Genomic DNA, 27,678 nt, shown 5'->3' with positions numbered 1-27,678 from the left:
GCCGAGGTTACCCTGCCTTTCCCACTGAATTCCACGCACCCCTCCCTTAACAAACGACTCCCCTCTGAGATATAACAATTACTTGATTACATAACCCGGAACATGCAAAATGGGTTTTGTTATCGCTGGGGTGTTGGACTCCATCCACATTTTACTGGAGATAAAAAATAACCCGTAAATAAACATCTAAAGGCTATTCTATTCCTCCTAAAATAAATGTTTTTGTATATTCAAAGAGGAACCAGAAGTAGGCTAAATGGAGCTAAGAAAGCTTTTCAGTGTTACAATTAAAAATGGAAGCGATCTATACACATCCACGAGGAGCGGACGCTTGCGAATCACTGATTTCTGCAATTGCTGCTACAGGTATGGGACCTGTTATCCAGAATGCTCCTGGGGTTTTCCAAATAACAGAACTTCATGCCTCATTTTATAGAAAATCATGAAAACATTAAATAAACCCAATAGGCTAGTTTTGCTACCAATAAGGATTCATTATATATATATATATATATATATATATATATATATATATATATATATATATATATATATATATATATATATATATATATATATATATATATATATATATATATATATTTTTAGAGTGTTGGCTCTGCCAGTCCTTGATATTGATGTGTATTTTACTTTTGTGCAGAAACCATGGTTTCATGATCTCCACGAGGTCTGGAATGGGTTCCCCAAGCAGGTAATGCAATACAGTCTGAGGGGAGGGGGGACACTGATATTGGCTGATTGCAAATGGATCACTAGATTAATGTTGAAGGAACAGTAACATTAAACAAAAGGAAAGACAATATAGTTTACTAGTGTCCTGCACTGGTGCAACTGATTTGTTGTTCAGTATCAAAATAAAAACTGGGTAAATAGATAGGCTGTGCAAAATAAAAAATGTTTCTGATATAGTTAATTAGCCAAAAATGTAATGTATAAAGGCTGGAGTGACTAGATGTGTAACATAATAGCCAGAACACTTCTTCCTGCTTTTCAGCTCTCTTGCTTTCCACTGATTGGTTACCAGGCAGTAACCAATCAGAGACTTGGGGGGGGGCACATTGGTCATAACTGTTGCTTTTGAATCTGAGCTGAATGCTGAGGATCAATTGCAAACTCACTGAACAGAAATGTACCATGCGACCCCCCCCTTCAAGTCACTGACTAACTCAGAGTTAGAGAGCTGAAAAGCAGGAAGTAGTGTTCTGGCTATTATGTTACACATCCAGTCACTCCAGCCTTTATACATTACATTTTTGCCTAACTAACTTTATTAGAAACATTATTTATTTTGCACAGCCTATCTATTTACCCAGTTTTTAATTTCACACTGAACTGTTCTGTTAACGATACTTTCATATTTTTGTCATTTGCCATATGCACCCTATATAGCCAAGGTCAGACTGGCCCACCTGGATGCCAAAAAAAATCCCAATAGGCCCTGGTCCTGTCGGGTACCATCCCTTCCCCCTGCTAGTTCTGCTCCCCACCCACTTTATGCCCACAGTATCACTGAAAGGGGCAGTCCTTGACCCAAGTGATCAGCGGTGCCTGGGGATATTGCCTGCCAGCAGCATTAGTTGGGGGGGGGGGGGGGTTGTTAGTTTGGCCCTACAAGTTGGGTTCCTGGGTGTGGCCCTAGAGATTGGGTTCCTGGGTGTGGCCCTAGAGGTTGGCTTCCTGGGTGTGGCCCTAGAGGTTTGGTATCTACGTGTGGCCCTAGAGGTTGGGTTCCTACTTGTGGTCCTAGAGGTTGGGTTCCTGGGTGTGGCCCTAGAGGTTTGGTATCTACGTGTGGCCCTAGAGGTTGGGTTCCTACTTGTGGTCCTAGAGGTTGGGTTCCTGGCAGTTCCAAAGTACCTACACTGCCTATAGCCCATAACCTCTTTACTATTCATATAGACTTCTCCCAGATGGTTTACAACAGGGTAACCTTGCTTATCTGTAAGTGAGGGTGGGAGGAGGGGTCACTAATTCAATAAAGTCAGTTCTTTACCCTCTCCCCTAATAATTTCCTTCCCAGACAATGCTGCCGTCCCAGTACTGGTACTACATGATAGAACTGGGCTTCTACTGGTCTCTTCTTTTCAGAGTGGCATTTGACGTCAAGCGCAAGGTAAGTGATCTGTCCGCTTCCATGAGGTTCACCTTTAACTTAAACTTTTAGTATGTTACAGAATGGCCAGTTCTTAGCAACTTTCCAATTGGTTTTCATTTTTTCTTTTTTTAGAGTTTTTGAATTATTTGCCTTCTCCTGACTCTTTCCAGCTTTCACTGATCCCATCTAAAAAAAACAAATGTTCTGGAAGGCTACAAATGTATTGTTATTCTTTTTATTCCTCATCTTTCTATTCAGGCCTCTCCTATTCATATTCCAGTCTCTTTTTCAAATCAATGCATGGTTGCTAGGGTAATTTGGACCCTAGCAACCAGATTGCTGAAACTGCAAACTGGAGAGCTGCTGAATAAAAAGCTAAATATGTGAGACAATTTGCAATTGGTTTTCATTTTTATATTATTTGTAGTTTGAGTTATTTAGCTTTTTGTTCAGCAGCTCTCCAGTTTGCAGTTTCAGCAATCTGGTTGCTAGGGTCCAAATTCCCCTAGCAACCATGCATTGAATAAGATTTGAATATGAATAGGAGAGGGACTGGATAGAAAGATGAGTAGTAAAAAGTAGCAATAACAATAAGGGGCATATTTATCAAAGGTCGAAGCTAAAAAAACTTGGAACTTCGAATTCAAAAAGACCAATCGAGTTTTTTTGGGTCCAGTGGGCCGAATTCGGCCTACTTCGAATCGTACGATCGCATTTTGAATCAAAGTCTTTTTAACTTTAACCTTCGATCTCCCAAACTCCCCCAATTGCCTCCATACAGGTTCTAGGAGGTCCCCCATAGCCTAAATCAGCACTTCGCCAGCTTTTAGGTGGAGAATGGTCGAAGTCGAAGTTTTAAAGAGACAGTACTTCAAAAAAAAATTCGACTTCGAATTTCAACGTTTTTCACTTCGAAACTTCACCTCGACCTTTGATAAATCTGCCCCTAAGTGTGTAGCCTGACAGAGCATTTGTTTTTTTAGATGGGGTCAGTGACCCCCATTTGAAAGCTGGAAAACAATTCAAAAACTATAAAAAAAGAAAAAATGAAGGCCAATAGATAAATTTCTTAGAATTGGCCATTCTATAACATACTAACAGGGTTATTAGTCCAAAATTTATCTAAATTTTCTGCTACAAACTCTGATCAAAACGGCTCGGGTTTTTTACACTTATTTATTTATAACATTTTTCCGAAAATTTGCTTTGCTTTTTCAAGATTTTTTCGGATTTTTCACCCGAAAACTCAAGATTTGTTATGCTTTTTGCCCCAAAAACACTGGGGTATTGCATGAAACCAGTGCACATCAAAAAATCATTGGGACTTCTCCCATTGACTTATATGCAACCTCAACAGGTCTGAGATGCCGGATTTTCTGATTTTTATAGAAGTCCGATTTTTTTTTTTTTTTTTTTTAGAAGTCCGATTTTTTTTGAAAGGTGAACCAGCCCTTTAAGTGAATCGTTACATCACGTGTGTGATGCTTTGGGAAGTAAAAGTCTTTGTAGCTGATGGAAGACACAGGAAAGTAGGGTTGTATGGATAGAACAAACGTTGGCTTGTGATTGGTCTGATTTCATGTTACTATAAGACTATATACATGAAGTAGTTAGCACAGGTATTGGGTACTTGGCTTACAGGCCCCTGTTTAGCTCCGTCCGTCAATTTCAAGATAATTTGCTCTGCTTTTAGTTCAGCCAATCTTCATTTCATACCTCTTGTAGGTGCCCCATTGGGATATTAATTGGGATTAATAATAGGATTAATAGATATTCGCATTTTATAGTCAGGGCACAAGTTTCTGTCTAACCCTATAGGTGCCTCATTAAAGGGATACTGTCATGGGAAAACATGTTTTTTCCAAAATGCATCAGTTACCGTATATACTCGAGTATAAGCCGAGGTACCTAATTTTACCTACGAAAACTGGGAAAACTTATTGACTCGAGTATAAGCCTAGACACAACTACAGCCCTGTCTCCCAGCAGCGCACATTCCGCCAAAGCGACCCCCCCAGCGATCAACCGGACTTCTTTGCAAAGTTGATGGTGACAGAGAATTGCCAAACGGATTACTGTGTGCATTGTCCCACTGTCCCACTACCATGTGCAGAGGGTGCTGTGTGATATTGCCATCACTGTTAATCCTTCATATAACCAACAGAGGGTGCTGTGTGATATTGCAGTCACTGTTATTCTTTCATATAACCAACAGAGGGTGCTGTGTGATATTGCAGTCACTGTTATTCTTTCATATAACCAACAGATGGCGCTGTGTGATATTGCAGTCACTGTTATTCTTTCATATAACCAACAGAGGGCACTGTGTGATATTGCAGTCACTTATTCTTTCATATAACCAACAGAGGGCGCACTGTTATTCTTTCATATAACCAACAGAGGGTGCTGTGTGATATTGCAGTCACTGTTATTCTTTCATATAACCAACAGATGGCGCTGTGGGATATTGCAGTCTCTCCCCAAGCGAACTGTTGGTATAGGAATGATTAAAAGTGACTGCAATCTCAGCTACTGCCCACTGACTCGAGTATAAGCCAAGGTAGACTTTTTCAGCACATTTTGGATGCTGAAAAATTGGCTTATACTAGAGTATATACGGTAATAGTGCTGCTCCAGCAGAATTCTGCACTAAAATCCAATTCTCAAAAGAGCAAACAGATTTTTTTATATTCAATTTTGAAATCTGACATGGGGCTAGACATTTTGTCAGTTTCCCAGCTGCCCCCAGTCATGTAACTTTACTCTATTAACTGATGTGTTTTGAAAAAAACATGTTTTCCCATGACAGTATCCCTTTAAGGGGGTGGCTCACCTTTAAGTAAGCTTTTAGTATGTAATAGAATGCCCAATTATAAGCAACTTTTCCATTGGTTCTCATTATTTATTTTTGATAGTTTTATAATTATTTGCCTTTTTCTTCTGACTCTTTCCAGCTTCCAGATGGGCGTCGCTGACCCCATCTAAAAAGCAAATGCTCTGCAAGGCTACACACTTACTATTACTGCTACTTTTTATTGCTCGTCTTTCTAGTAAGGTCCTCTCCTATTCATATTCCAGTCTTTTAGTCAAATTAATACATGGTTGCTAGGGGAATTTGGACCCCAGCTACCAGATTGTTTATAATGCAGATTGAAGAGCTGCTGAATAAAAAGCTAAATAACTCAAAAACCTTAAATAATAAAAAATGAAAACCAATTGCAAATTGTCTCAGAATATCCCTCTTTACATCATACTGAAAGTTTAAAGGTGAACAACCCCTTTAACAAAATGCTGATTAAACAAAAAAAGTGTGTTTTCTACAATTTGATATGTAAAAAGTTTTTAACTCGCATTTGCATTATTTTACTAGTTTTATCTTAATGAACGAGGCAATATTAGCAATTGGAGTGAATATATTATCTAAAGGAAAAGTAAAGCCTCCCAGACATTTTTTTTCAAGTTTTAGCAGCAATTTGACACTTGATAATAAAACACATTTCTGATACAAATCCCTATATTGTGCAAAATAGAATAATTTGTATTTAGACAGAAGTGGAATTACACAGACGCGTAGGCTGATTTAGAAAGCCCAGATTATCCTGAAAAAAATATGGACAATTTTCTTGGGTAAAACGAATCCCCTCCCCCGGAAATTCCGATTTGATGTCTGACTGGCAGGTGTAGTAAGAGCTAAAGACAAATTCAGAAAGACAAAATCTGAAAAGTGTCTGTTTAAAAGAGAAATTCACAAAAGTGGAGATAGCGGTTTGTGAATTTGGTGGGAAATCGGACACTTTAATATTCACTTTTATTTTGTCTCAATATCATCATCACTTTTGTGAATTCTCCCCACAGAGGGAGGTGTTTGTTCTCAATATTCCTGCAATTATGGCTGAAGGGAGGCTCTGAACAAAGGAGGTTTGAAGCCCATAAGCTTGAAGGCCAGTCCCATATTAAGTCGTTTTGTCTAATATTTTGTCTGTCCCAAACAGGACTTTCAGGAGCAGATCATCCATCACGTGGCCACCATTGTGCTCATCAGCTTCTCCTGGTGCGCCAACTACATCCGGGTGGGCACCCTGGTCATGGTGTTGCACGATGCCTCCGACTACTTCCTAGAGGTGAGAGGGCAAATGCCATACGGCTAGAGGAATAGTTTACTCTGTGTGTCAAATTGCCAATCAAACCTACAAATGAAGGGGAGCGGCCATTTTTTTTCCTTAAATTTAAATTCGCAAGGTTGTAGCGTGTGTTGTAATTAGTTTTAGGCAATTCTAATGGGGAGCGGCCATTTTTTTCCTTAAATTTAAATTTGCAAGGTTGTAGCCCGTGTGTGTGTTGTCATTAGTCTTAGGCAATTCTAATGGCAGTTTAGGACCCTGCATACGAATATATGCACAAGCTGTACTGTCTCTTTGAAATACCATTACATCATGAAGAACTTGCAGAATTGTGTTAAAGGAACAGTAACATTAAAAAAAAAATTTAATTAAACAATCTACTACTCTGTACAGGCAGAGTGTAGGGGGCTTGTTACGTCTGCAGTAATACCTATAAAACCTTCATTTTTATTCTTAATTTTTGGCAACCACACCCCATTAGAATTGGACGACTGATCCACTAAATTGTGGGGTATAGACCAATAGGAGGGTTATGGGAAATTATCAAGAAATCGGGTTGTTTACTTTCCAAACAGTTTTTTTTTGTCTCCGTTTAATTGTTCAACAGAAATAAAGCCTTTTTTTTTTTTTTTCAATCACTTTTTTTACCGTTATTTCCCCAAAATCCAAGTTTCTCTGGCGTTTGAGTCTGGCAGCTCAGTAATTCAGTTACAGATTCTGAACTGTTACAATTTTGCAACATTTGATCCATTTCTCAGCAGCCTCTCTGGAATATTAGCAACAATTGTATCAATTCTAACAACTGCCTGTAATGAAACCCAGAGATTCTGCTCAGTAGGGACAAAGATAAGAAATGTATCCACTAAATGTATCAATTTAGAACAGTTTACAGGGTCGGCGACCCCCCCCCCTTCCCAGAGCAGCTTTAGAAGGTGAAAAATTACACTTCTAATATTAGAAGAACGGTCACACATCGAAAATAGAAAGTAACTGGGAAAAGTCTTTATTTCTGGTGAACTATCTGAAACCAGCTGAACTGGAAAAAGTGTTGGAAGGTGAACATCCCCTTTAATCATGGAAGTTGAGGGGCGGGAATAAGAAATCGAATTCCCCGGTTTCCTATATCATATTAATATCATTGTCTTCTGCAGTCGGCCAAGATGTTTAACTACGCAGGATGGAAAGAGACCTGCAACAATATCTTCATTGTCTTCGCTCTGGTCTTTATAGTCACCCGAATCATTCTGTTCCCTTTCTGGTAAGTCAGTGCTTTGGGGCAACGTCACAATGATTGAGGCGCTGGAAAGAATTTGCATCTCTACCTTATGATGAGGCCACCACTAATCAGCAGTTGGCTCGCTAATCGATTTCTTCTTTAGGATCCTGCACTGCACTTGGGTCTACCCCCTGGAGATCTATCCACCTTTCTTTGGCTATTACTTCTTCAATGTGATGCTGTGGGTACTCCAGTGTTTGCACGTCTTCTGGGCTTACCTCATTCTCCGAATGGCCCACAAATTTATCACTGGAAAGGTATAAATATTTATTATTTTCAGCAATATTTTTATTCAGCAACTTCTTAGACTTCTAATATCCTAATCATTTACAGTAGGGGGTACATTATCCCTTATAATACATGAGTGATACTCAGAGTTCCCTGTATAACTCAGCCTGCAGCCTTGTGCCTTTATATGGTTACAGAACAACCCCTCAGTGACTTCTAATATCCTTATCATTTACAGTAGGGGGTACATTATCCCTTATAATACATGAGTGATACTCAGAGTTCCTGTATAACTCAGCCTGCAGCCTTGTGCCTTTATATGGTCACAGAACCCCTCAGTGACTTCTAATACCCTTATCATTTACAGTAGGGGGTACATTATCCCTTATAATACATGAGTGATACTCAGAGTTCCCTGTATAACTCAGCCTACAGCCTTGTGCCTTTATATGGTCACAGAACAACCCCTCAGTGACTTCTAATATCCTTATCATTTACAGTAGGGGGTACATTATCCCTTATAACAGGGATCTGCAACCTTGGCTCTCCAGCTGTTAAGGAACTACAAGTCCCACAATGCAATTAAGGAGTCTAATGAAGGAGTCTAAAGGCAAATGCATTGTGGGACTTGTAGTTCCTTAACAGCTGGAGAGCCAAGGTTGCAGATCCCCTGCCTTATAACTCAGCCTGCAGCCTTGTGCCTTTATATGGTCACAGAACCCCTCAGTGACTTCTCATATCCTTATAGTTTACAGTAGGTGGGTATGTTACTCTTTACTGTTCAACAAAACATAATTAAAGAAAAAATATAAAGTCATAGTAGTGATTGGACACCAGTGGCTGTTGGCTGTAGATGTTGCTGAAACTATAAATCCCTGCACCCCCAAACAGGTGTGTGTAGGATATATATATATGCCAAAGAAAGGATCCATCAGTCCGTTATTTGAGGTTTGCAAAGGCAAGCTAGGCCAGAGTAGGCTTGCAGAACTCCTGGTAAGAGGAAACTAGAAGCTGTAGTTCTACTGCAACATGAGCATTGAATGATGTCTCCTCAGATTAGCGGTTTTATTTTCCTTCCAGCTTGAACAAGATGAGCGCAGTGACCAGGATGAGACTGACATTCCAGATGAAGAAGAGGAAGAAGAACCCACCAAGAACGGAACTCTTTCCAATGGCCATTCCATGCAGAACAACAACCACCATAAAGCCGACTGACCACCGAATAGGAAACGGCCTCTCCCTCAAGATATAAATTCCTGGAGAAACCAATCAGGCAAAGGAAACCTAAAAACAATCAACACTACTGTAAATCATGGCCATCACCTTCTGAATATTGACTTCCCACAGATTGGTTTTATATACGTAAAACCTTCTACACCGAGCGTGAGACGGGTAAAGCCAAGTGTTTCTGTATGACCATTTTTAATTACATTGTGTAGGTAGGAGACTGGTGGACTCTAGTGGCCTTTCCATACAGAAACCTAAACAAGAGACTTTATTTTTTTTCACATTGTTCATGTTGACTTCACGTTGACTGCTCTCCGTTAGTTCCTGCTGCTTTATCACTTGTTGGAGAGATGGTCAGATGGATGCCAAAATCATTCCTTTTTTTTTTTTTTCACCCAATCCGCATATCATTTGAAGAGAAAAATCAGTGAACAGTCTTCCAACTCTCGTGGTTGTCTTTGTGCCTTCATTTCCAGTGATGACCCAAACGTGAAAGTTCACACAGGAACTAACACATTTAGGGTCTTGTGACCTGGAAAAGTATCTTGGATTTCTTTCATTTTTGCGGGAGAGCACTGTTAAGCTTTGATGTCCACCTCTTTATGCAAATTAAGCAGGTGGATTGAGCGACGGTTCTTGGACCTGGACACCCTCTACTTGTGAAACCATAACCTTATCTCAACATCAGTTCTTGGGTATGAATACTCCCTCCTTGTGAACCATATCCTTGATCTCAACAATGATTCTTGTATATAGACACCCTTTACCTAATCCCAGCAATGGTTTTTGGGTAGGGTCAACCTCCTCTTGTGGAAACATAACCTTGATCTCCGTGACGGTTCTTGGGTGTGGACTCCTTGTGGAACCATAGCCATGATCTCATTGACGGTTCTTTGGTATGAACACAGTCTACTTGTGAAACCACAATCTTGATCTCCGTGATGGTTCTTTGGATATGGTCAACCTCTCCTTGTGGAATCATAATCTTGATCTCTGTGAGTGTGGACTCCTTGTGGAACCTTAGCCATGATCTTATTGACTGTTCTTTTGTATGAACACCTTCTGCTTGTGAAACCACAATCTTGATCTCCTTGACTGTTCTTGGGCATGGACACCTTCTTCTCATTGTGGAACCATATCCATGATCTCATCGATGGTTCTTGGGTATGAACTCCCTTCTGCTTGTGAAACCAAAACCTTGATCTCCGTGACGGTTCTTGGGTATGGTCAACCTCTCCTTGTGGAATCGTAATCTTCATCTCTGTGATGACTTTTTGGTATGGACACCCTCTCCTTGTGAAATTATAAAGTTCTATCTCAGCAGTGGTTCCTTGGTATGGACACCCTCTTCTGGTGGAATCGTAGCCTTGATCTCAGCCGCCTTGTAACGCAACCTCCTCCTCCTCCTCCTCCTCGTTCTTTGAAAGCCAAACTTTGCTGCTTATAAATGTTAAGTTATTGTGATCATGCATCTTCTGGGGAAAAATGATGGCATCTCCCAATGATAAACAGAGCAGCCTTTACTGAGGCTGTATATAGAATGCTTAATATTGCAATGATTTAAGGGGGTCGGATAACCTTTATTCATGGCAACATGGCTTTTCTAGCGGTTATAAAAACGAGGTGAGAATTCACAATTTATTGCATTTCAAACCTCCATGTCTTACCTGGAGCACAAACCACTCTCTGGAGATGATCCCTTACACCTTGGATTCCGTAATGTTTTTAAAATGTTTTTTTTTTTTTTTTTCAATAAATTTTAATTGCAGTAGAGGTTGAACACAATATTACTTAGAAAGGCATTTGAAGAAGCCATGCAATCTCTTAAAGGCATTATGGTTTCTGACAGCCAATCCAGTTTGTATATAATCGAGTATAATTTCATTAGTTCTGCAATTGTTCCCAGTAGGCAAGACAGGCGAGCAGTGATAATGTGGATCATCTAATCTGTATTGCACGTCTGTCTTTTAGAAGCCATATTGGATGTTCATTGAATGTAGTGATCCAAGGGACCCATATTGACAAGGGACCAGTTGCATATTAAAGGGGAACTATCAGGAAAATGTAATATAAGATTCCTTATACTGAAATAAGAAACTTGATAAATAGAATCAATTAAAAAGTCTGCATTATTGCTTAAGTTTATCTTCACTATTCCACTCTCAGAACCCATTTCTCTTCATTCTGTCTTCATGCGGCAGTTGGGTGTCAGATATTCATTGACAGTTAGATCCAATATATCTTATATATAGGGGGGCTCCTTTTGCCTAGAAGATGTATTAGAGCTCACTCTATTTAAATCACCAGCTATCATGTCTCTCTACATGCAGGACTTGTGCAAAAAGCAGTTATTTTGTTAGATTTTGTTTGTACTGGAATCAGTTATTTGAGTGAGCTCTAATGCATCTGCTAGGAAGGGAAGCCCCCCTATAAGATATATTGGATCTAACTGTCAATGATTATCTGACACCCAACTGCTGCATGAAGACAGAATGAAGAGAAACAGATACTGAGAGAGGGATAGTGAAGATAAACTTGGTTATTTCAGAAACAATGCAGAATATTTAATTGTATTTAAATTTCATATTTCAATGTGATGAAGCTTATATTAAATTTTAGTTTGTTGTGATCGTTCCTCTTTAAGAAGGGAGGAAAATGAAGCTGGCTGCTGAAATACAACTCCCATCATTCCTCCAATAGATCAGTTGGCAGTTAGGAGTGACAGAGAGGCTGCTTATCCCTGGTTGGACTTTTTCTTTCTTTCTATCTTTCTTCTTTAGACTGTGAAATATGAGGGCAGAGCTTTCTTTGGTTGGGGTCTCTATGGAAGCTGTTTTTTGAGACTGGGAGGAGAAGCTGGAGCTACCATGGTGCTTAGCTCAGTTAAACAGGATGTCCCAGTGTAGCACAGGAAACAAAGATTAAAGGATAAGTAAACCTTAAAAATAAGTGAATGTAAAATTGATAAGGGGGCTAGTCTAAGCACTTCTGCAATGTACATTCATTATTTTTTAATTCCAAGATATTAAGGGATACATGTACTGTTAATATGAATTATTGCTGTTACAACAGCGCCACCTGCTGGTCAGTTTCCCACCAGTCTGACCACCAAGTAGTCAAGGAAGTTGTCAGGAGAAAGAAAGAGGCTGCTCTGATGTTTTTCTGCTTAGGAAAGATGTGAGAGGTTTCTAATTTTTTTTTCCTGGTGGGAAAATGACCTGCAGGTGGCGCTGTTGTAACAAAATTCATTCATATTAACAGTATATGTATCCCTTAATATCTTAATAATGAATGTGCATTGCAAAAGTGCTTAGAATAGCACACTTTTCACTTATTGTAAGGTTAACTTGTCCTTTAATAAGCGCTTGCCTGCAGGATAACTCTTGAAATATCTTCTTTTTTTGGGGGGGGGGGGGGTCCTGGTACTCCTCCTATTTTAGCCCCACACTACATCATGAAGGAGCTGTGACCATTAGAGAAGTGGGAGTTGCTGTAGGTCTGTAGTCTGTTTGTACATATTGGACTCAATTGTCATGTTTCATGGATTCCCAGTCCTGTGGCGCATAGCTCGGCCGAGGCAATATGGCAGCTCCCGTTCATGCATTTGTATAGAGAAGAAATGGCTTGTAGCAATGTGTGCCCTTACACGCCAATGTCTGAATAGAAGTCCTATAGATAAATGGCGGATCAGGTAATGACCCTGCGCTCTGCAATTGCTCTCCTGATATTGGGAGGCCATAATGCCAGGCTGCTAATGTTTAAAGGAGAAGTCAACCCTAACATTAAAAAAAACCCGACCTCCCTCCCTCCAGCCTAAGTCTGACCCCAGGTAAATGCCCCTAACGTTTTTCTTACCCCTCTGTGCAGATTCAGGCATCGGAGTTCACGGGCGCCATCTTCTTCTCTGCAGAATGAGACCGGCGGCGCATGCGCAGTTGGAGCAATTTTCTCTTCTGGGACAACTGCGCATGCGGCAAAACTCACGAAAATTGCAGAAGGGCCGGCCTTTTTCCCGTAGATTACTGAAGTGGCTGAAGATGGCCCCCCTGAACGCCGATGCCTGAATCTGCACCGAGGGGTAAGTAAAACGTTGGGGGGCATTTGCCCAGGGTAACACTTAGAGTGGGTCTCTATGTAGGGGAGGGTTTTTTTTTAAGTTTAGGGTTTAGTTCACCTTTAATGACAGGTGATTACAGGCACAGTATTTATAGAAACAATAGACATCTGATCACTTCAGTAGTGGGTCAGCGAATCCAGTGCTGTAATTGGCTGCTGAATGACTGGGCTGGGTATGGTCCATATAATAATAAATAGAGGTACAGTAGTGCGATATTACTAGTGTAGGGCTAAACAGTATGGCAGCCACACTTACTAATGAGTAAGCGCAAGTTATGAGCACACAATAAGCTAGGACACCAGACTCTACCATTGACTTCAGGCAAAATACACAGGAGGTAACTCTGGATTTATCTTTATTGAGGGCAGGAGAGCAAATTCTGTTATGTTAGTGTGCCTTAAAGGGGTTTTTTTTTTGGGGGGGGGGGATAATTTTAACGTGTAAGTGGGTTTGTACTGGAATTCACCAACAGTTACTGGATGTAGTGAAATAAACATTATATATATTTCATACCGTGTTGTCTCCGACTCCTTGTGTAGCACCGACACTTGCTCAGTCACTTCCTATTACCAACACCTGTTGTAGGGGAACTTCACCTTGAATTCGGTTTCTTAACCTCATTGTCCCCCTCGTAGGTTACTGTACTGATACTCCCAGCATTACAGGGGTTGTTCACCTTTAAATTAACTTTGTAATCTGGTTGCTAGGGTCCAAATGACCCTAGCAACCATGTATTGATTTGAATAAGAGACTGAAATATGACTAGGAGAGGCCTGAATAGAAAGAGGAGCATTAATAACAATACATTTGTTAGCCTTAGAGTATTTGTTTGTTTTTTTTAGATGGGGTCAGTGACCCCCATTTTAAAGGTGGAGTCAGAAGAAGGTAAATGATTAAATTATATAAAAAAAAAAGACCAATTTTTAAGTTGCTTAGAACGAGATGTTCTATAACATGCTAAAGTTAGAATAAAGGCAAACCACCCCTTCAATCATGGGCAGTAAGTAGAAAGCAGTAACGCTCCAGGAACACTTGCACTTTAAAAGATGCTTCTTACATCTCTAATGATTTGCAGACTGACCTACAATGAAATGACAAACACGTGATACATCTCTCTCTAGATCTCTTTATATACAGTTGGGTCCATTGATCTTTGGACAGAGACAACTTTTTATTCTAATGTTGGTTCTGTACATTACCACAATGAATATTAAATGAAACAACTCGGATACATTATGAAAACATAATGTACAACTTTTCTAGCTCCTTCTTTAGTTAAGCTTTAGTTCTCCTTTAAAGCTGAAAGTCTGCAGTTCAACTGCATCCGAGTTGGTTCATTAAATATTCATTGTTGTAATGTACAGAACCAAAATTAGAAAAAGTTGTCTGTCCAAAGATTTATGGACCTTACTGTATCTCTCTCACTCTATCAATCTAAATCTTTCAACCTCACTCTTGTTTTACCTTTCAACCTCCCTCTCAACCTCTCTTGTTCTACCTCTCACTCTATCAACCTCTCGCTCTCTTTCAACCTCTCTCTCGTTCTCCCTCTTAACTTCTCTCTCGTTATCCCTCTCAACCTCTATCACCCTTTCTCGTTCTACCTCTCACTCTATCAATCTCTCTCTCGTTATCCCTCTCAACCTCTCTCTCGTTATCCCTCTCAACCTCTCTCTCGTTATCCCTCTCAACCTCTCTCTCGTTATCCCTCTCAACCTCTCTCTCGTTATCCCTCTCAACCTCTCTCGTTATCCCTCTTAACTGCTCTCTCGTTATCCCTTTCAACCTCTCTCACCCTTTCTCGTTCTACCTCTCACTCTATCAATCTCTCTCTCTCGTTTTCTCACTATCAACCTCTCGCTCTCTTTCAGCCTCTCTCTCTCGTTATCCCTCTTAACCTCTCTCTCTCGCTCCCTTGTTCTACCTCTCTCAACCTCTCTCTAAGGCTAAGCCTCCCCAAACCGTTGTCCATTGTAAATATACCCTACCTTGTCTGAAATATTGTGCTGTAGAAGGGTCTAACTAAAAATCAAGTGATTAATGTGGCACGGGCAAAGTGCTGTGGGAAGGGTGTGATAGAGAAGGGAGGTGTAAGATTAAGACAGTAACAATCCAGCCTGATATACTCCGCCTTCCTAGTAGAAGGTTGAACAGCACCACCAACTTTCAAATGGTTAAAAAGCCTTTATTTATGCTTTTATTGGCATCACCACAACGTTTCAGGCCATGCGGCCTTTTAACAAGCTTCGATACTTCACTTTGTTGTCTCAGGAGTTCAGTCTTCCTTTGTTCCTTGGCTCAGAATCTATTGCTCTTCCCTGCCCTCCAGAACAATTGCCCGGCCAGCAGGGGGAGGGGCTACATGGAGCTAAATCTACAGAGCAGGGAAACTGAAGCTCAGAGCAGCAGAATGTGTGGAATATAATTATTAATAATAATCTCCCTGCTATTCATGCATTAAACGTGGCTGCATTTCTACATACCGTATATACTCGAGTATAAGCCGAGTTTTTCAGCATCCAAAATGTGCTGAAAAAGTCTACCTCGGCTTATACTCGGGTCAGTGGGCAGTAGCTGAGATTGCAGTCACTTTTAATCATTCCTATACCAACAGTTCGCTTGGGGAGAGATTGCAATATCACACAGTGCCCTCTGTTGGTTATATGAAAGAATAACAGTGTGCCCTCTGTTGGTTATATGAAAGAATAACAGTGACTGCAATATCACACAGCGCCCTCTGTTGGTTATATGAAAGAATAACAGTGACTGCAATATCACACAGTGCCCTCTGTTGGTTATATGAAAGAATAACAGTGACTGCAATATCACACAGCGCCCTCTGTTGGTTATATGAAAGAATAACAGTGACTGCAATATCACACAGCGCCCTCTGTTGGTTATATGAAAGAATAACAGTGACTGCAATATCACACAGCGCCCTCTGTTGGTTATATGAAAGACTAACAGTGACTGCAATATCACACAGCGCCCTCTGTTGGTTATATGAAAGAATAACAGTGACTGCAATATCACACAGCGCCCTCTGTTGGTTATATGAAAGACTAACAGTGACTGCAATATCACACAGTGCCCTCTGTTGGTTATATGAAAGAATAACAGTGACTGCAATATCACACAGTGCCCTCTGTTGGTTATATGAAAGAATAACAGTGACTGCAATATCACACAGCGCCCTCTGTTGGTTATATGAAAGAATAACAGTGACTGCAATATCACACAGCGCCCTCTGTTGGTTATATGAAAGAATAACAGTGACTGCAATATCACACAGCGCCCTCTGTTGGTTATATGAAAGACTAACAGTGACTGCAATATCACACAGCGCCCTCTGTTGGTTATATGAAAGAATAACAGTGACTGCAATATCACACAACACCCTCTGTTGGTTATATGAAAGAATAACAGTGACTGCAATATCACACAGCACCCTCTGTTGGTTTTATGAAAGAATAACAGTGACTGCAATATCATACAGTGCCCTCTGTTGGTTTTATGAAAGAATAACAGTGACTGCAATATCGCACAGCGCCCTCTGTTGGTTATATGGAAGAATAACAGTTACTGCAATATCACACAGCGCCATCTGTTGGTTATACAAAAGATTAACAGTGACTGCAATATCACACAGCACCCTCTGCACATGGTAGTGGGACAATGCATCTGTTTGGCAATTCTCTGTCACCATCAACTTTGCAAAGAAGTTCGGTTGATCACTGGGGGGGTTGCTTTGGCGGAATGTGCGCTGCTGGGAGACAGGGCTGTAGTTGTGTCTAGGCTTATACTCGAGGCAATAAGTTTTCCCAGTTTTCGTAGGTAAAATTAGGTACCTCGGCTTATACTCGAGTATATACGGTAGATGGTTTTGTTGTATATGGGAGCTGAAGGAATTGTTTGCGATTTCTAGAATACCGAATACTAATACCGACACAAGTCTAAGGTTAAGACAAGGAGCCTTTTGTGGCAGTAAGAGTTAATCTTGCTGGGGAGGCAGGAATATCAATCCTAATGGCATTTATTGGGGATTTTTTAATTGGAGGGGTTATTTTGGGGGCTTAAGTTTTGGAAATGCAGCAAATGAAGTGAAGTGAGGGCTGGGCCTGCTAAGATACAAGATCTGTGGGACAGAAACAAATAACATCCTGGGAGTGGCTGAGTGTAATGCAACTGTGAGTATTGAATTCATCTAATAGTAAAGGGCACATGCTGGGAAAAAATATTATCCCCAACCAAAGGTACAGCCTAATAGAGCTCACACTCCAATTGAGGGTGTCTTTTTTTTTTTTAATTCCCCCCCCCCCCAGCAGTGCTAGGCCACCAGCACCGAGAGGGAGCTCCTGTATGATCAGGCCACGCTGGGCACACGCGTGTATAATCAGCAAACGTACTCATTATGCACGTGACTCACTATGTACAACATGGTCGCTTACAACACAAGCTCCTCCCGCTGCGGGTGTCAGGGGGCAATTTAAAAAAAAAAAAAAGTTACCCCCCAACCGTAGTGCAGCCTCTATTAGCCCGTTCCTTTGCTTGGGGATAATAGTTTTGCCCAACAGGTGCCCTTTAAGTGCTCAGACAGAGGGAAAGCTATGAGACTGGATGAAGATGAAAAAGTATATTTTCTATTATAAAAATATATTTTATATCACTTTGAACTGCATATTTTAAAAGGGTTTAAACATTTTGTTGTACTTTTAAAGTTAACACCATTTATACGTGACACAAAATTATAAAAGAATTGTTAAGTCATTGCATATAGATACTTAAATATTTTTTAGCCTCCCCAAACAAAAAAATTCACCATCCCCCTATGATTCCTCTCTCTCTATCAACCTTTCTATCAACTCCTCTCTTTGGTTCTACCTCTCTCTCTCGTTCTACCTCTCTCAGCCTCCCTTTCACTCTCGTTCAACCTCTCTCACTCTCGTTCTACCTCTCTCAACCTATCAACCTCTCTCACTCTCGTTCAACCCCTCTCACTCTCGTTCTACCTCTCACTCTCGTTCTACCTCTCTCACTCTCGTTCTACCTCTCTCAACCTCTCTCACTCTCGTTCAACCCCTCTCACTCTCGTTCTACCTCTCTCAACCCCTCTCACTCTCGTTCTACCTCTCACTCTCGTTCTACCTCTCTCAACCCCTCTCACTCTCGTTCTACCTCTCACTCTCGTTCTACCTCTCTCAACCCCTCTCACTCTCGTTCTACCTCTCACTCTCGTTCAACCTCTCTCAACCCCTCTCACTCTCGTTCTACCTCTCTCAACCTCCCTCTCTCTATCTACCTCTCTTTCACTCTCGTTCTACCTCTCTCTCGTTCTACCTCTCTCAAACTCCCTCTCTCTATCAACGTCTCTCTCACTCTCGTTCTACCTCTCTCTCGATCTACCTCTCTTAACCCCTCTCACTCTCAACCTCTCACTCTCGTTCTACCTCTCTTAACCCCTCTCTCTCAACCTCTCACTCTCGTTCTACCTCTCTCTCAACCCCTCTCACTCTCGTTCTACCTCTCTCTCGTTCTACCTCTCTCAACCCCCCTCTCTCTCTCTCAACCTCTGTCTCTGACTCCGTCTCTATCTGTATACAGAGTGAGATCTCAGGACACAGGGGAACTGGTGTAAGGGTACAGGGAGTTCCATAAAACTAACTATACAATTTTTGTTGCTGTTCTCCGTGTATGAACTGCACAGTAAAGTAATAATAAGTATCTCAATGTGTGTGTGTTACATTATACAGGCTCCAGCAGGCACTTGATATTGAGTTATTAAACCCAGTCATGAGCAGCCAATCACCAATGCAAGCTCCGGGACAACTCAGAACACAAGTCACATTTCTCTCTTTAATTCGGGACAGTAAGGAGCATAACCCTTTTATTACGTTTTATTTATACATGGAAACAAACGGCTAAATCTACAAAAAAAAAAAAAATCTGGGGGGTGGGAGTGTGGCAGACTTATAAAGTATCTATACAAGACATACGGATAGTGCGCTGACTTACTGGGGATTAATTCACTGTCACATGATCATTTCACAGGGAAACAAAAGCAAGAGAAATGTAGGGATAAAATGAAAGGCCTGATATAACCTTTACAGTGAGTTTATAGGAGACGACCCCGACATTCTGTGGATCCGCAGCAGCACAGGAGTTTCTTTCCTTCTACACTGCCCACCTCATAATTATAATCCCACGTGAGCTCAGTACCAGCCCGAATCCTCCTGAGACACAAGAGACAACTGTAAGTCTTCAACTTTTATAAACAGACAATAAAAGTGGCTAAATAGGGACATCTAGTGGCAGAGCATTACATTACATGCAAAGTATGAAAGTGTTTTAAAGGACAAGGAAAGTCTAAAATAGAATAAGGCTAGAAATGCTGTATTTTGTATACTAAACATAAACATGAACTTACTGCACCACAAGCCTAATCAAACAAATAATTTATGCTTTCAAAGTTGGCCACAGGGGGTCACCATCTTGTAACTTTGTTATACATCTTTGAAAGACTAAGACTGTGCACATGCTCAATGTGGTCTGGGCTGCTTAGGGATCGACATAAACAAAGCTGCTTGAATTCTGCATGGCTGGTAAGTAATGCGGGGGCTCCCCCTGCTGTTCATAAGTATGATTGTTTCCCTGCTCAGCCATTAGGGACCATCTGACAATTCCTATCCACAGCAGTAAATGAGAGAATTTCACTACATACAGTCAGGTTTCTTATAATAATGGGAAACATTTTTTAATTAAAGTATATTGGAGATAGGTTTCTTTTTCATTAAAGAAAGTAAAAATGGGATTGTATTTTTTTTGCCTTTCCTTGTCCTTTAAAGGAATGACAATATCATGTTGTTCTACGCTAGTAAATCTGCTTTTTGCTTCCGAAACACTACTATAGTTTATATAAACAAGCTGTCGTGTAGCCATGGGGGCAGCCATTCAAGCACAGGATACACAGTAGATAACAGATAAGTACTACTATAGTTTATATAGACAAGCTGCTGTGTAGCCATGGGGGCAGCCATTCAAGCACAGGATACACAGTAGATAAGATAAGTACTGCTATAGTTTATATAAACAAGCTGCTGTGTAGCCATGGAGAAAGGCTCAGGTTACACAGCAGATAAGTTCTGAAGAATCCCATTGTATATTACAGAGCTTATCTGCTGTGCAACCTGTGCTTAAATGGCTGCCCCCATGGCTACACAGCAGCTTGTTTATATAAACTATAGTAGTACTTATCTGTTATCTACTGTGTATCCTCTGCTTGAATGGCTGCCCCCATGGCTACACAGCAGCTTATTTATATAAACTATAGTAGTACTTATCTGTTATCTACTGTGTATCCTGTGCTTGAATGGCTGCCCCCATGGCTACACAGCAGCTTATTTATATAAACTATAGTAGTACTTATCTGTTATCTACTGTGTATCCTGTGCTTGAATGGCTGCCCCCATGGCTACACAGCAGCTTGTTTATATAAATTAGGTTTTTTTTCTGAAGCAAACGCCAGGTTTATCAGTGCATGCCAACAGTATATTACGTTAATTAATTTAAGACACTTTCATTGGTGTTACTGTTCCTTAAAGTTAAATTTAGTAAGTTTTAGAATGGCTACTTCTATGCCACTTTTTAATAAGCCTTCATTTTTTCTTTTTTTATATACTTTCACGATTATTTGCCTTTCTTCTGACTCTTTCCAGCTTTAAAAAGGGGGTCACTGACCCCCATCTAAAAACAAATGCTCTGTAAGGCTACACATTTATTGTTACTTTTTATTACTCATCTTTCTATTCAGGCCTCTCCTATTCATATTCCAGTCTCTTATTCAAATCAATGCATGGTTGCTAGGGGAATTTGGACCCTAGCAATCAGATTACTTAAACTACAACTGAGGAAGCTGCTGAATAAAAAGCTAAATAACTCAAACACCACAAATAATAAAAAATGAAAACTGAATAATAAAAAATGAAAACCAATTGCAAATTGTCTCAGAATATCACCCTTTACATCATACTAAAAGTTAATTTAAAGGTGAACAATCCCTTTAAAGGATAAGTAAACCTTAGTAATAAGTGAATGTAAAACTGATGATGTTGCTATTCTAAGCTCTTTTGCAATGCACATCATTTTTTTTTAATTCCAAGATATTAAAGGGATTGTACAGCATTAAAATAACTTTTAGTATGATGTAGAGAGTAGTGATGGGCAGATTTATTCGCCGCGAATCTGCGCATTTCACTGCCGGCAAATAAATATGCGAAACTGCCGCAAAAATTTGTCGTTTCGCTAATTTTTCACCAGGGACAAATTTACCCATTACTAATAGAGAGTGATATTCGGAGACAATTTGTAATTGGTTTCATTTTTTATTATTTGTGGTTTTTGAGTTAATTCGCTTTTTATTCAGCGGCTCTCCAGTTTCAGCAATCTGGTTGCTAGGGTCCAAATTACCCTAGTAACCATGCACTGATTTGAATAAGAGACTGAAATATGAATAGGAGAGGCCTGAATAGAAAGATGAGTAATAAAAAGTAGAAATAACAATACATTTGTAGCCTTACAGAGCATTTGTTTTTAGATGGGGTCAGTGACCCTCATTTGAAAGCAGCGGCAATAATTTAAAAACTATATAAAAAAAAAAAAATTAAGGCCAATCGAAAAGTTACTTAGAATTAGCCTTTCTTTAACCCTCTCCAGTTTCCTAATAATGGGACAGAAACCTTTCATAAATTAAAGATGAGACCATGACTTACTTGCTGGCAAAGAAGGCCACCCACGGGAAGCGTAGATCATGTGTATCCACAAACACGTTCTGTACAAAGAGGTTGGGGCTGCAGCTATGCTGTAATGGGGGGGATGCAGAGAGAAAGATTTAATAACATTACCAAAAGCATTGGCCCATATACTTCTCACTCACATGTATAACCTTATAGGGGTATATTTATCAAAGAGTGAAATTAGAGATCGACACAGTCCTCCAGAGGGAAATTCCGCCACTCTCCATTCATTGCTATGGGATTGTTAAGAGTATTTATCAATTGGTGAAAGTTCATCCTTTGATAAATACGCCTTTCAAAATCCCATAGAAATAAATGGAGAGTGGTAGAATTTGTATGTATGTATGTATGTATGTATATTTCTATTTGTATAGCGCTCCTTGAGAGCAAAGCACTGTACAGCAAAACAATAAATTAGGATTTCACTCTAGAGGACTGTGGTGATCTCTAAATTCACTCCTATGTATACATTTGAATAGTCCTGGGAATAGTTCCCAGAATTCCAAGGCTTGCGGTGGAAATGCCACTGGGGGCTGCTCTAGACCAATTCAGCTCCATTTTCAGCAGCAGCAGCAGCACAATATGAAATATGACTTACATTCAAGTATCGACCCAAGTTGCCTTCAAGTTTTGCATCAATAATGTAACAGGACTCCTCCCCATCAAAGAACTGCCGTGTGTTCCTGCGCCCGGGACCGCCCTCACCAGACGCCATGTTGCTTTTCACAGTGATGCCGTGTGTGGATTTTAAGGCAAATCCTCGGGTGGATTTTACGGCCACTTGTCTTTTTACAGGACCTGAACAAAGAAACAGAACAGAATGTCACTGTATTCAGTACTCATGAGTAAAGGTCGTAGATTAGCCACAATAGTGCAAGATATAACACTATATTTATTCTGTATAATGTTTTACCATACCTGAGTAAACAGCTCTAGAAGCTCTCTGTTTGTTTATGATAGCAGCTGCAGTATTAGCTTAGTGTGACATCACTTCCTGCCTGAGTCTCCCTGCTCACTTATAGTTCTGGGCTCCCAGATTACAACAGGGAGAGGAGCAAACTGAGCAGGCTCAAGCCCTAACCCTGGAGATTTAAGATGAAAACAGGAAGTCTGATACAGAAACAATAGTAGGAAAGAAATGTGATGTTTCTTTTGACAGAGGACTCAGAGCAGCATTACTTTGAGGGTTTACTGGTGTATTTATATAGACCTTTCTGATAAAGCTTACTTAGTTGTATACGTAGAAGAAACAACTGGATAGCCTTTTCAAATCTTGGTGTAGTTTTATTGAAGCTCTACATGTTTCGGACCACTTCGTTTTAGCCTTTCCTTCTCCTTTAACGACCACAAGAGCAGTGAACATAGTGTAATGTCAATCGCTGCCAACATTTTTTTACCCATAATGCAGCATTTTTTTCTAGGGATGCACCAAATCCACTATTTTTGGATTCGGCCTAACCCCTGAATCCTTTGCGAAAGGTTCAGCCGAATACCGAACCAAATCTGAATTTGCATATGCAAATTATTTGTGGGAAGGGAGAAACATTTTTTTACTTCTTTGTTTTGTGACAAAAAATCACGAGATTTCCCTCCCCACCCCTAATTTGCACATACAAATTCGGTTCGCCCTGGCAGAAGGATTCAGCCGAATCCGACTGCTGCTGAAAAAGGCCGAATCCCGAACCAAATCCTGTATTCGGTGCATCCCTAATTTCCCCCAACCCCCACCCACTGTTGTAGCACTCGCACCAGAGGGAGCTGCACCTGACACAATTGTGCTAAAAGTTTTCCAAGTCCAGTTGGTGTCATTTCCGGTGTTTGGCATGATGGGGACACATGATGCTCCTGATTTAGGTCTGGACTGGGAGTGGAAATAGGCCCCGGCATTTCAAGTACACAGAGGCCCAAACAACCCCCCACCAACCCACTAAATTGTTAATGTTTGTGGCATCTTACAGCAGCCCCTGTGGCATTTGCCAGAACTCACAGATTGCCAGCTCCGGTCCGTTAGATGCAAAGACCCTGGTCAGGAGGTGGCAGTTGCTCTAATGTTCCTCTGCATCAATAGGTGCAGCAACACATTCGGTTTGGAACAAGAGGCAGGAGGAAGGCAGTGGCAAGCTGTAGGCACAACTATATGGAAGTGCAGGGAACAGGGCTTTTACACAACTGTCTGCGGGAAGGCAACTGTGCTCGCAGTCCTAATTAAAGGCCAGGTAACAATAAAAAGTAAAAAATCCATTCTTCCCCCTCCAATAATACTGCTATCCTGGACAAAGTTAACTCTCTTTAATATTTAATACATAAAAAGTGCAAAATCTCAATTCTGGTTTGTTCTAAAAAGGCGATGTGGCGACCTGCACTTATGTGCGTACTCCAATCTCCTGCTAGCCGGCTTCTTTCTAAAACTGGAAGTTACTGGGGCAGCTGCTGTTCATCCAGTGACTTTTTATTCGCTTTTCTCCTTCTCTGTCGAGCTTGGTAGCTGCTCACTTCCCCCACCCCTCCTTCCCTTCCCTCTCCTTTCCCAGCCACCTTGTTCCCCACACTGACTCACGCAGAGCAGAGCGGGCTCTGCACCACATATTGACTCACTGGAAGTTACTGGGCAGCTGCTCTTCAGCACACACATCACATAGTGGGCAAAGTTTCTCACAGACTGTTCCGTGGCACCATTCTGTGCACCGAGCAGAGAGAGCAGAGAGGCTAAACAGCAGCTGCCCAGTAACTTCCAATGAGTCAATATGTGGTGCTGCAGCGGAGTCCTCTCTGCATGAGTCCATATTAGAGTCCTGCGCGGAACCAATTTGTTAAACCCAACCCGCAGCCGGACCTGCAACCAGCATTATTACCCGCTTGGACCTGCTACCCTACCCGCAAGTACCTTATCCGCAACCTGATCCCCTGACCATCATGAAACAGGAAGTGCAGTTATTGTAAAATGGAAGTGACATCATTAGAAGTTGGCGTGATCAGAAAAAAAGGAGTAAAACAGGAAGTGCTGTCGTGGTAAACCAGAAGTGACATCATTGGAAGTAGGTGTGATCAGAAAAAAAAGGAGTAAAACTCGCTATTGAGAAGACACGCAAACCCGGAGAACCGCAGACCTGCGTCTATACCCGCTCCCGTAACTTCTATCTGCAACCGGCATGGTTCCGCAGGTTTTTGCGGGTAACCCGCTGCAGGACTATAGTCCATGTGGGGAATGAGGTGGCTGGGAAAGGAGAGGAAAGGAGGGGTGGGGGGAGTGAGCAGCTACCAAGCTCGACAGAGAAGGAGACAAGCAAATAAAAAGTCACCGGCTGAAAACCGATGCCCCAGTAACTTCCGGTTTTAGAAACAAGCCAGCTAGCAGGACATCGGAGCGCGCACATAAGTGCAGGTCACCCCATCGCCTTTTTAAAACAAACCAGAAGTGAGATTTTGTTGCACTATTTATGTATTAAATATTAAAGAGAGAGAACTTTGTCCAGGATAGCAGTATTATTGGAGGGGGGAGGAATGTATTTTTTTACTTAAATTTTTTTAATGGCTTATGGCTCAGATTGGCTCATACCAGTATTTGCACTCACCAGCAGAAGCAGCTACATTCTTCTTCTCCTCTTCCTCATCGGATCCAGATGAAATTGTCTGAATGTCGTCACTATCGTTGGCTGTGGCCTGAGCTGCAGGTTTTTTGCTACCATTGGTCCCACTTCCCACCTCACTGTCTGAGCTGCTGGATAAAGTCAGGACTTCCTAATGACACACCACCAAAAAAAAGAGTCACGTTGTTATCAATCATGGGAGTAAAAGTCTATGTAAACAGTCTAATGGTTCCGGGTATTTCGCCCACAATTCCAAGGCTTTAAGAACCCAGGGAATAATATCAGCAGCCATATGAAAGGGACTTATATTAAAGTATCAACCTAAGTTGCCTTCAAGTTTTGCATCAATAATGCAGAGGCTGTACATGGGAGACTTCAGGAGAATACAGGTATGGGACCGGTTATCCAGACCTGGGGTTTTCCGGATAACAGATCTTTTCATAATTTGGATCTTTATACCTTAAGTCTACTAGAAAATCATGTAAACATTAAATAAACCCAATAGGCTGGTTTTGCTTCCAATAAGGATTAATTATATCTTAGCTGGGATCAAGTACAAGCTACTGTTTTATTATTGCAGAGAAAAAGGAAATCATTTTTAAAAATGTGGATAATTTGCATATGCAAATAAGGGGCGGGAAGGGAAATCACATGACTTTTCATCACAAAACTAAGTAAAATATTTTCCCCCACTTTTTCCTTTCCCTTCCCCGATTTGCATATGCAAATTAGGATCTGGATTCAGTATTCAGCCGAATCTTTCACAAAGGATTTGGCCGAATCCCAAATAGTGGATTTGATGCATCCCTAAAAATGATTGAACCACTATTGTTTTATTGGACCATATAGCACTGCATTTTTAAAAATTTGGATTATTTGATTATAAAACACAAAAGCCATGAAGATCTTGTAAATTATATCCTTATAAACGGTGAGTTCTGATGTCATCAGTTATAAACGGTGAGTTCTGATGTCATTTCTGTCACATGACTCACTGAAACGTGTGTATTATAATAAATAAAGTACCCCCTCTTGCAAAATATGAGGATATTAGAAGTTACCTCGGAGTTCCATGACCTGTATAAAAACACTCGGCCGAAGTCATGAAAATCCTTGGTAACTTATAATATCCTTATATTTTACAAGAGGGGGTACTTTATTCACTATATAATGGATAGAATCCATTATAATCAAATAATCCAAATGCTTAAAATTGCAGTGCTATATGGTCCAATAAAACAATAGTGGTTCAATCATTTTTAGGGATGCATCAAATCCACTATTTCGGAGACTGCCTTTCCGTAATTCGGAGCTTTATGGATAATGGGTTTCCAGATAATGGATCCCATACCTGTACTACATATATCAATCACTCGTCATGCCACTAAGTCATGTTTTTCTTTATTCGGGGTATTCGAGAGATTTATCATGTGCTGCAATTATTTCTTTATTCTAGGAATAATTCAGGCACATTTGTGATTATCAGGCCCCACACAAAGCTTTAATGTTCTCACTTCAGTAGGTTGTGCTGAGCTTGACTGCCGCTTGATCTGGTGTAATGCGGTTTTGGTGACAGGTCGCCGCACACCATCTTTTTTGGTCGGGGTGGGGTTGTAACCGTACGCTCGGTTTCCTTCTGCGAATCTACAGCGAGAGACAGGAGTCAGATACACAGCACAGACAGACTTGTATATACATTAGTGCATCTCTATATACATAATTACCTTGGGTATTTGCTTGCCTCTTCTGATTCCTGAAAAGAGATATAATAAGAGTTCAAATGTTTTACTTCTATTATTGAAAACCTCTTTAGTTTATACGTTCCCAAAGACCAAAAACAAACAAACACACTTTATTCTCAGGTGATTGAGGGAAGAGGATTGACAGGATAAATATTGAACGTGATGTAGTGGAGGCTCCTATGGTTACTGCACTTTTTATTAGGGATGCACCAAATCCACTATTTTGGATTCGGGTCGAACCCCTGAATCCTTTGTGAAAGATTCGGCCGAATATCATAAAAACTAGGGATGCACCGAATCCAGGACTCGGTTTGGTATTCGCCCTTTTTCAGCGGGATTCGGATTTGGCCAAATCCTTCTGTCCGGCCCAAACAAATCCATATCCTAATTTGCATATGCAAATTAGGGGTGGGAAGGGGAAACCATTTTTAACTTCCTTGTTTTGTGACAAAAAGTCACACGTTTTCCCTCCCCA

General features: G+C 40.8%; 2 protein-coding genes across 2 annotated transcripts in view; one reads left to right on the top strand and one right to left on the bottom strand.

Annotated features, from left to right (window-relative positions):
• cers2.L (ceramide synthase 2 L homeolog) overlaps nt 1-10,733 on the top strand; it is a 38,366-nt gene extending 27,633 nt beyond the window's left edge. The window contains exons 6-11 of the mRNA XM_041573466.1: nt 662-712; nt 2,042-2,134; nt 6,109-6,237; nt 7,389-7,495; nt 7,617-7,770; nt 8,822-10,733. Coding sequence (XP_041429400.1) covers nt 662-712; nt 2,042-2,134; nt 6,109-6,237; nt 7,389-7,495; nt 7,617-7,770; nt 8,822-8,956 — 669 coding nt within the window. The 3' untranslated portion in view covers nt 8,957-10,733. The remainder of the gene's footprint in view (nt 1-661; nt 713-2,041; nt 2,135-6,108; nt 6,238-7,388; nt 7,496-7,616; nt 7,771-8,821) is intronic.
• Nucleotides 10,734-18,933: 8,200 nt separating this feature from the next.
• Nucleotides 18,934-27,678, bottom strand: part of setdb1.L (SET domain bifurcated 1 L homeolog) — a 43,586-nt gene continuing 34,841 nt past the window's right edge. Inside the window, 6 exon segments of the mRNA NM_001091607.1 lie at nt 18,934-19,315; nt 21,851-21,939; nt 22,473-22,672; nt 25,447-25,612; nt 26,976-27,105; nt 27,186-27,214. Of these exon segments, the coding sequence (NP_001085076.2) occupies nt 19,198-19,315; nt 21,851-21,939; nt 22,473-22,672; nt 25,447-25,612; nt 26,976-27,105; nt 27,186-27,214 (732 nt within the window). The 3' untranslated portion in view covers nt 18,934-19,197.

The sequence above is a fragment of the Xenopus laevis genome, chromosome 8L (assembly GCF_017654675.1).
Source record: "Xenopus laevis strain J_2021 chromosome 8L, Xenopus_laevis_v10.1, whole genome shotgun sequence".
NCBI lineage: Eukaryota > Metazoa > Chordata > Amphibia > Anura > Pipidae > Xenopus > Xenopus laevis.
Note: the sequence above shows the minus strand (reverse complement) of the source record. Positions and strands in the feature narration are given on the sequence as shown.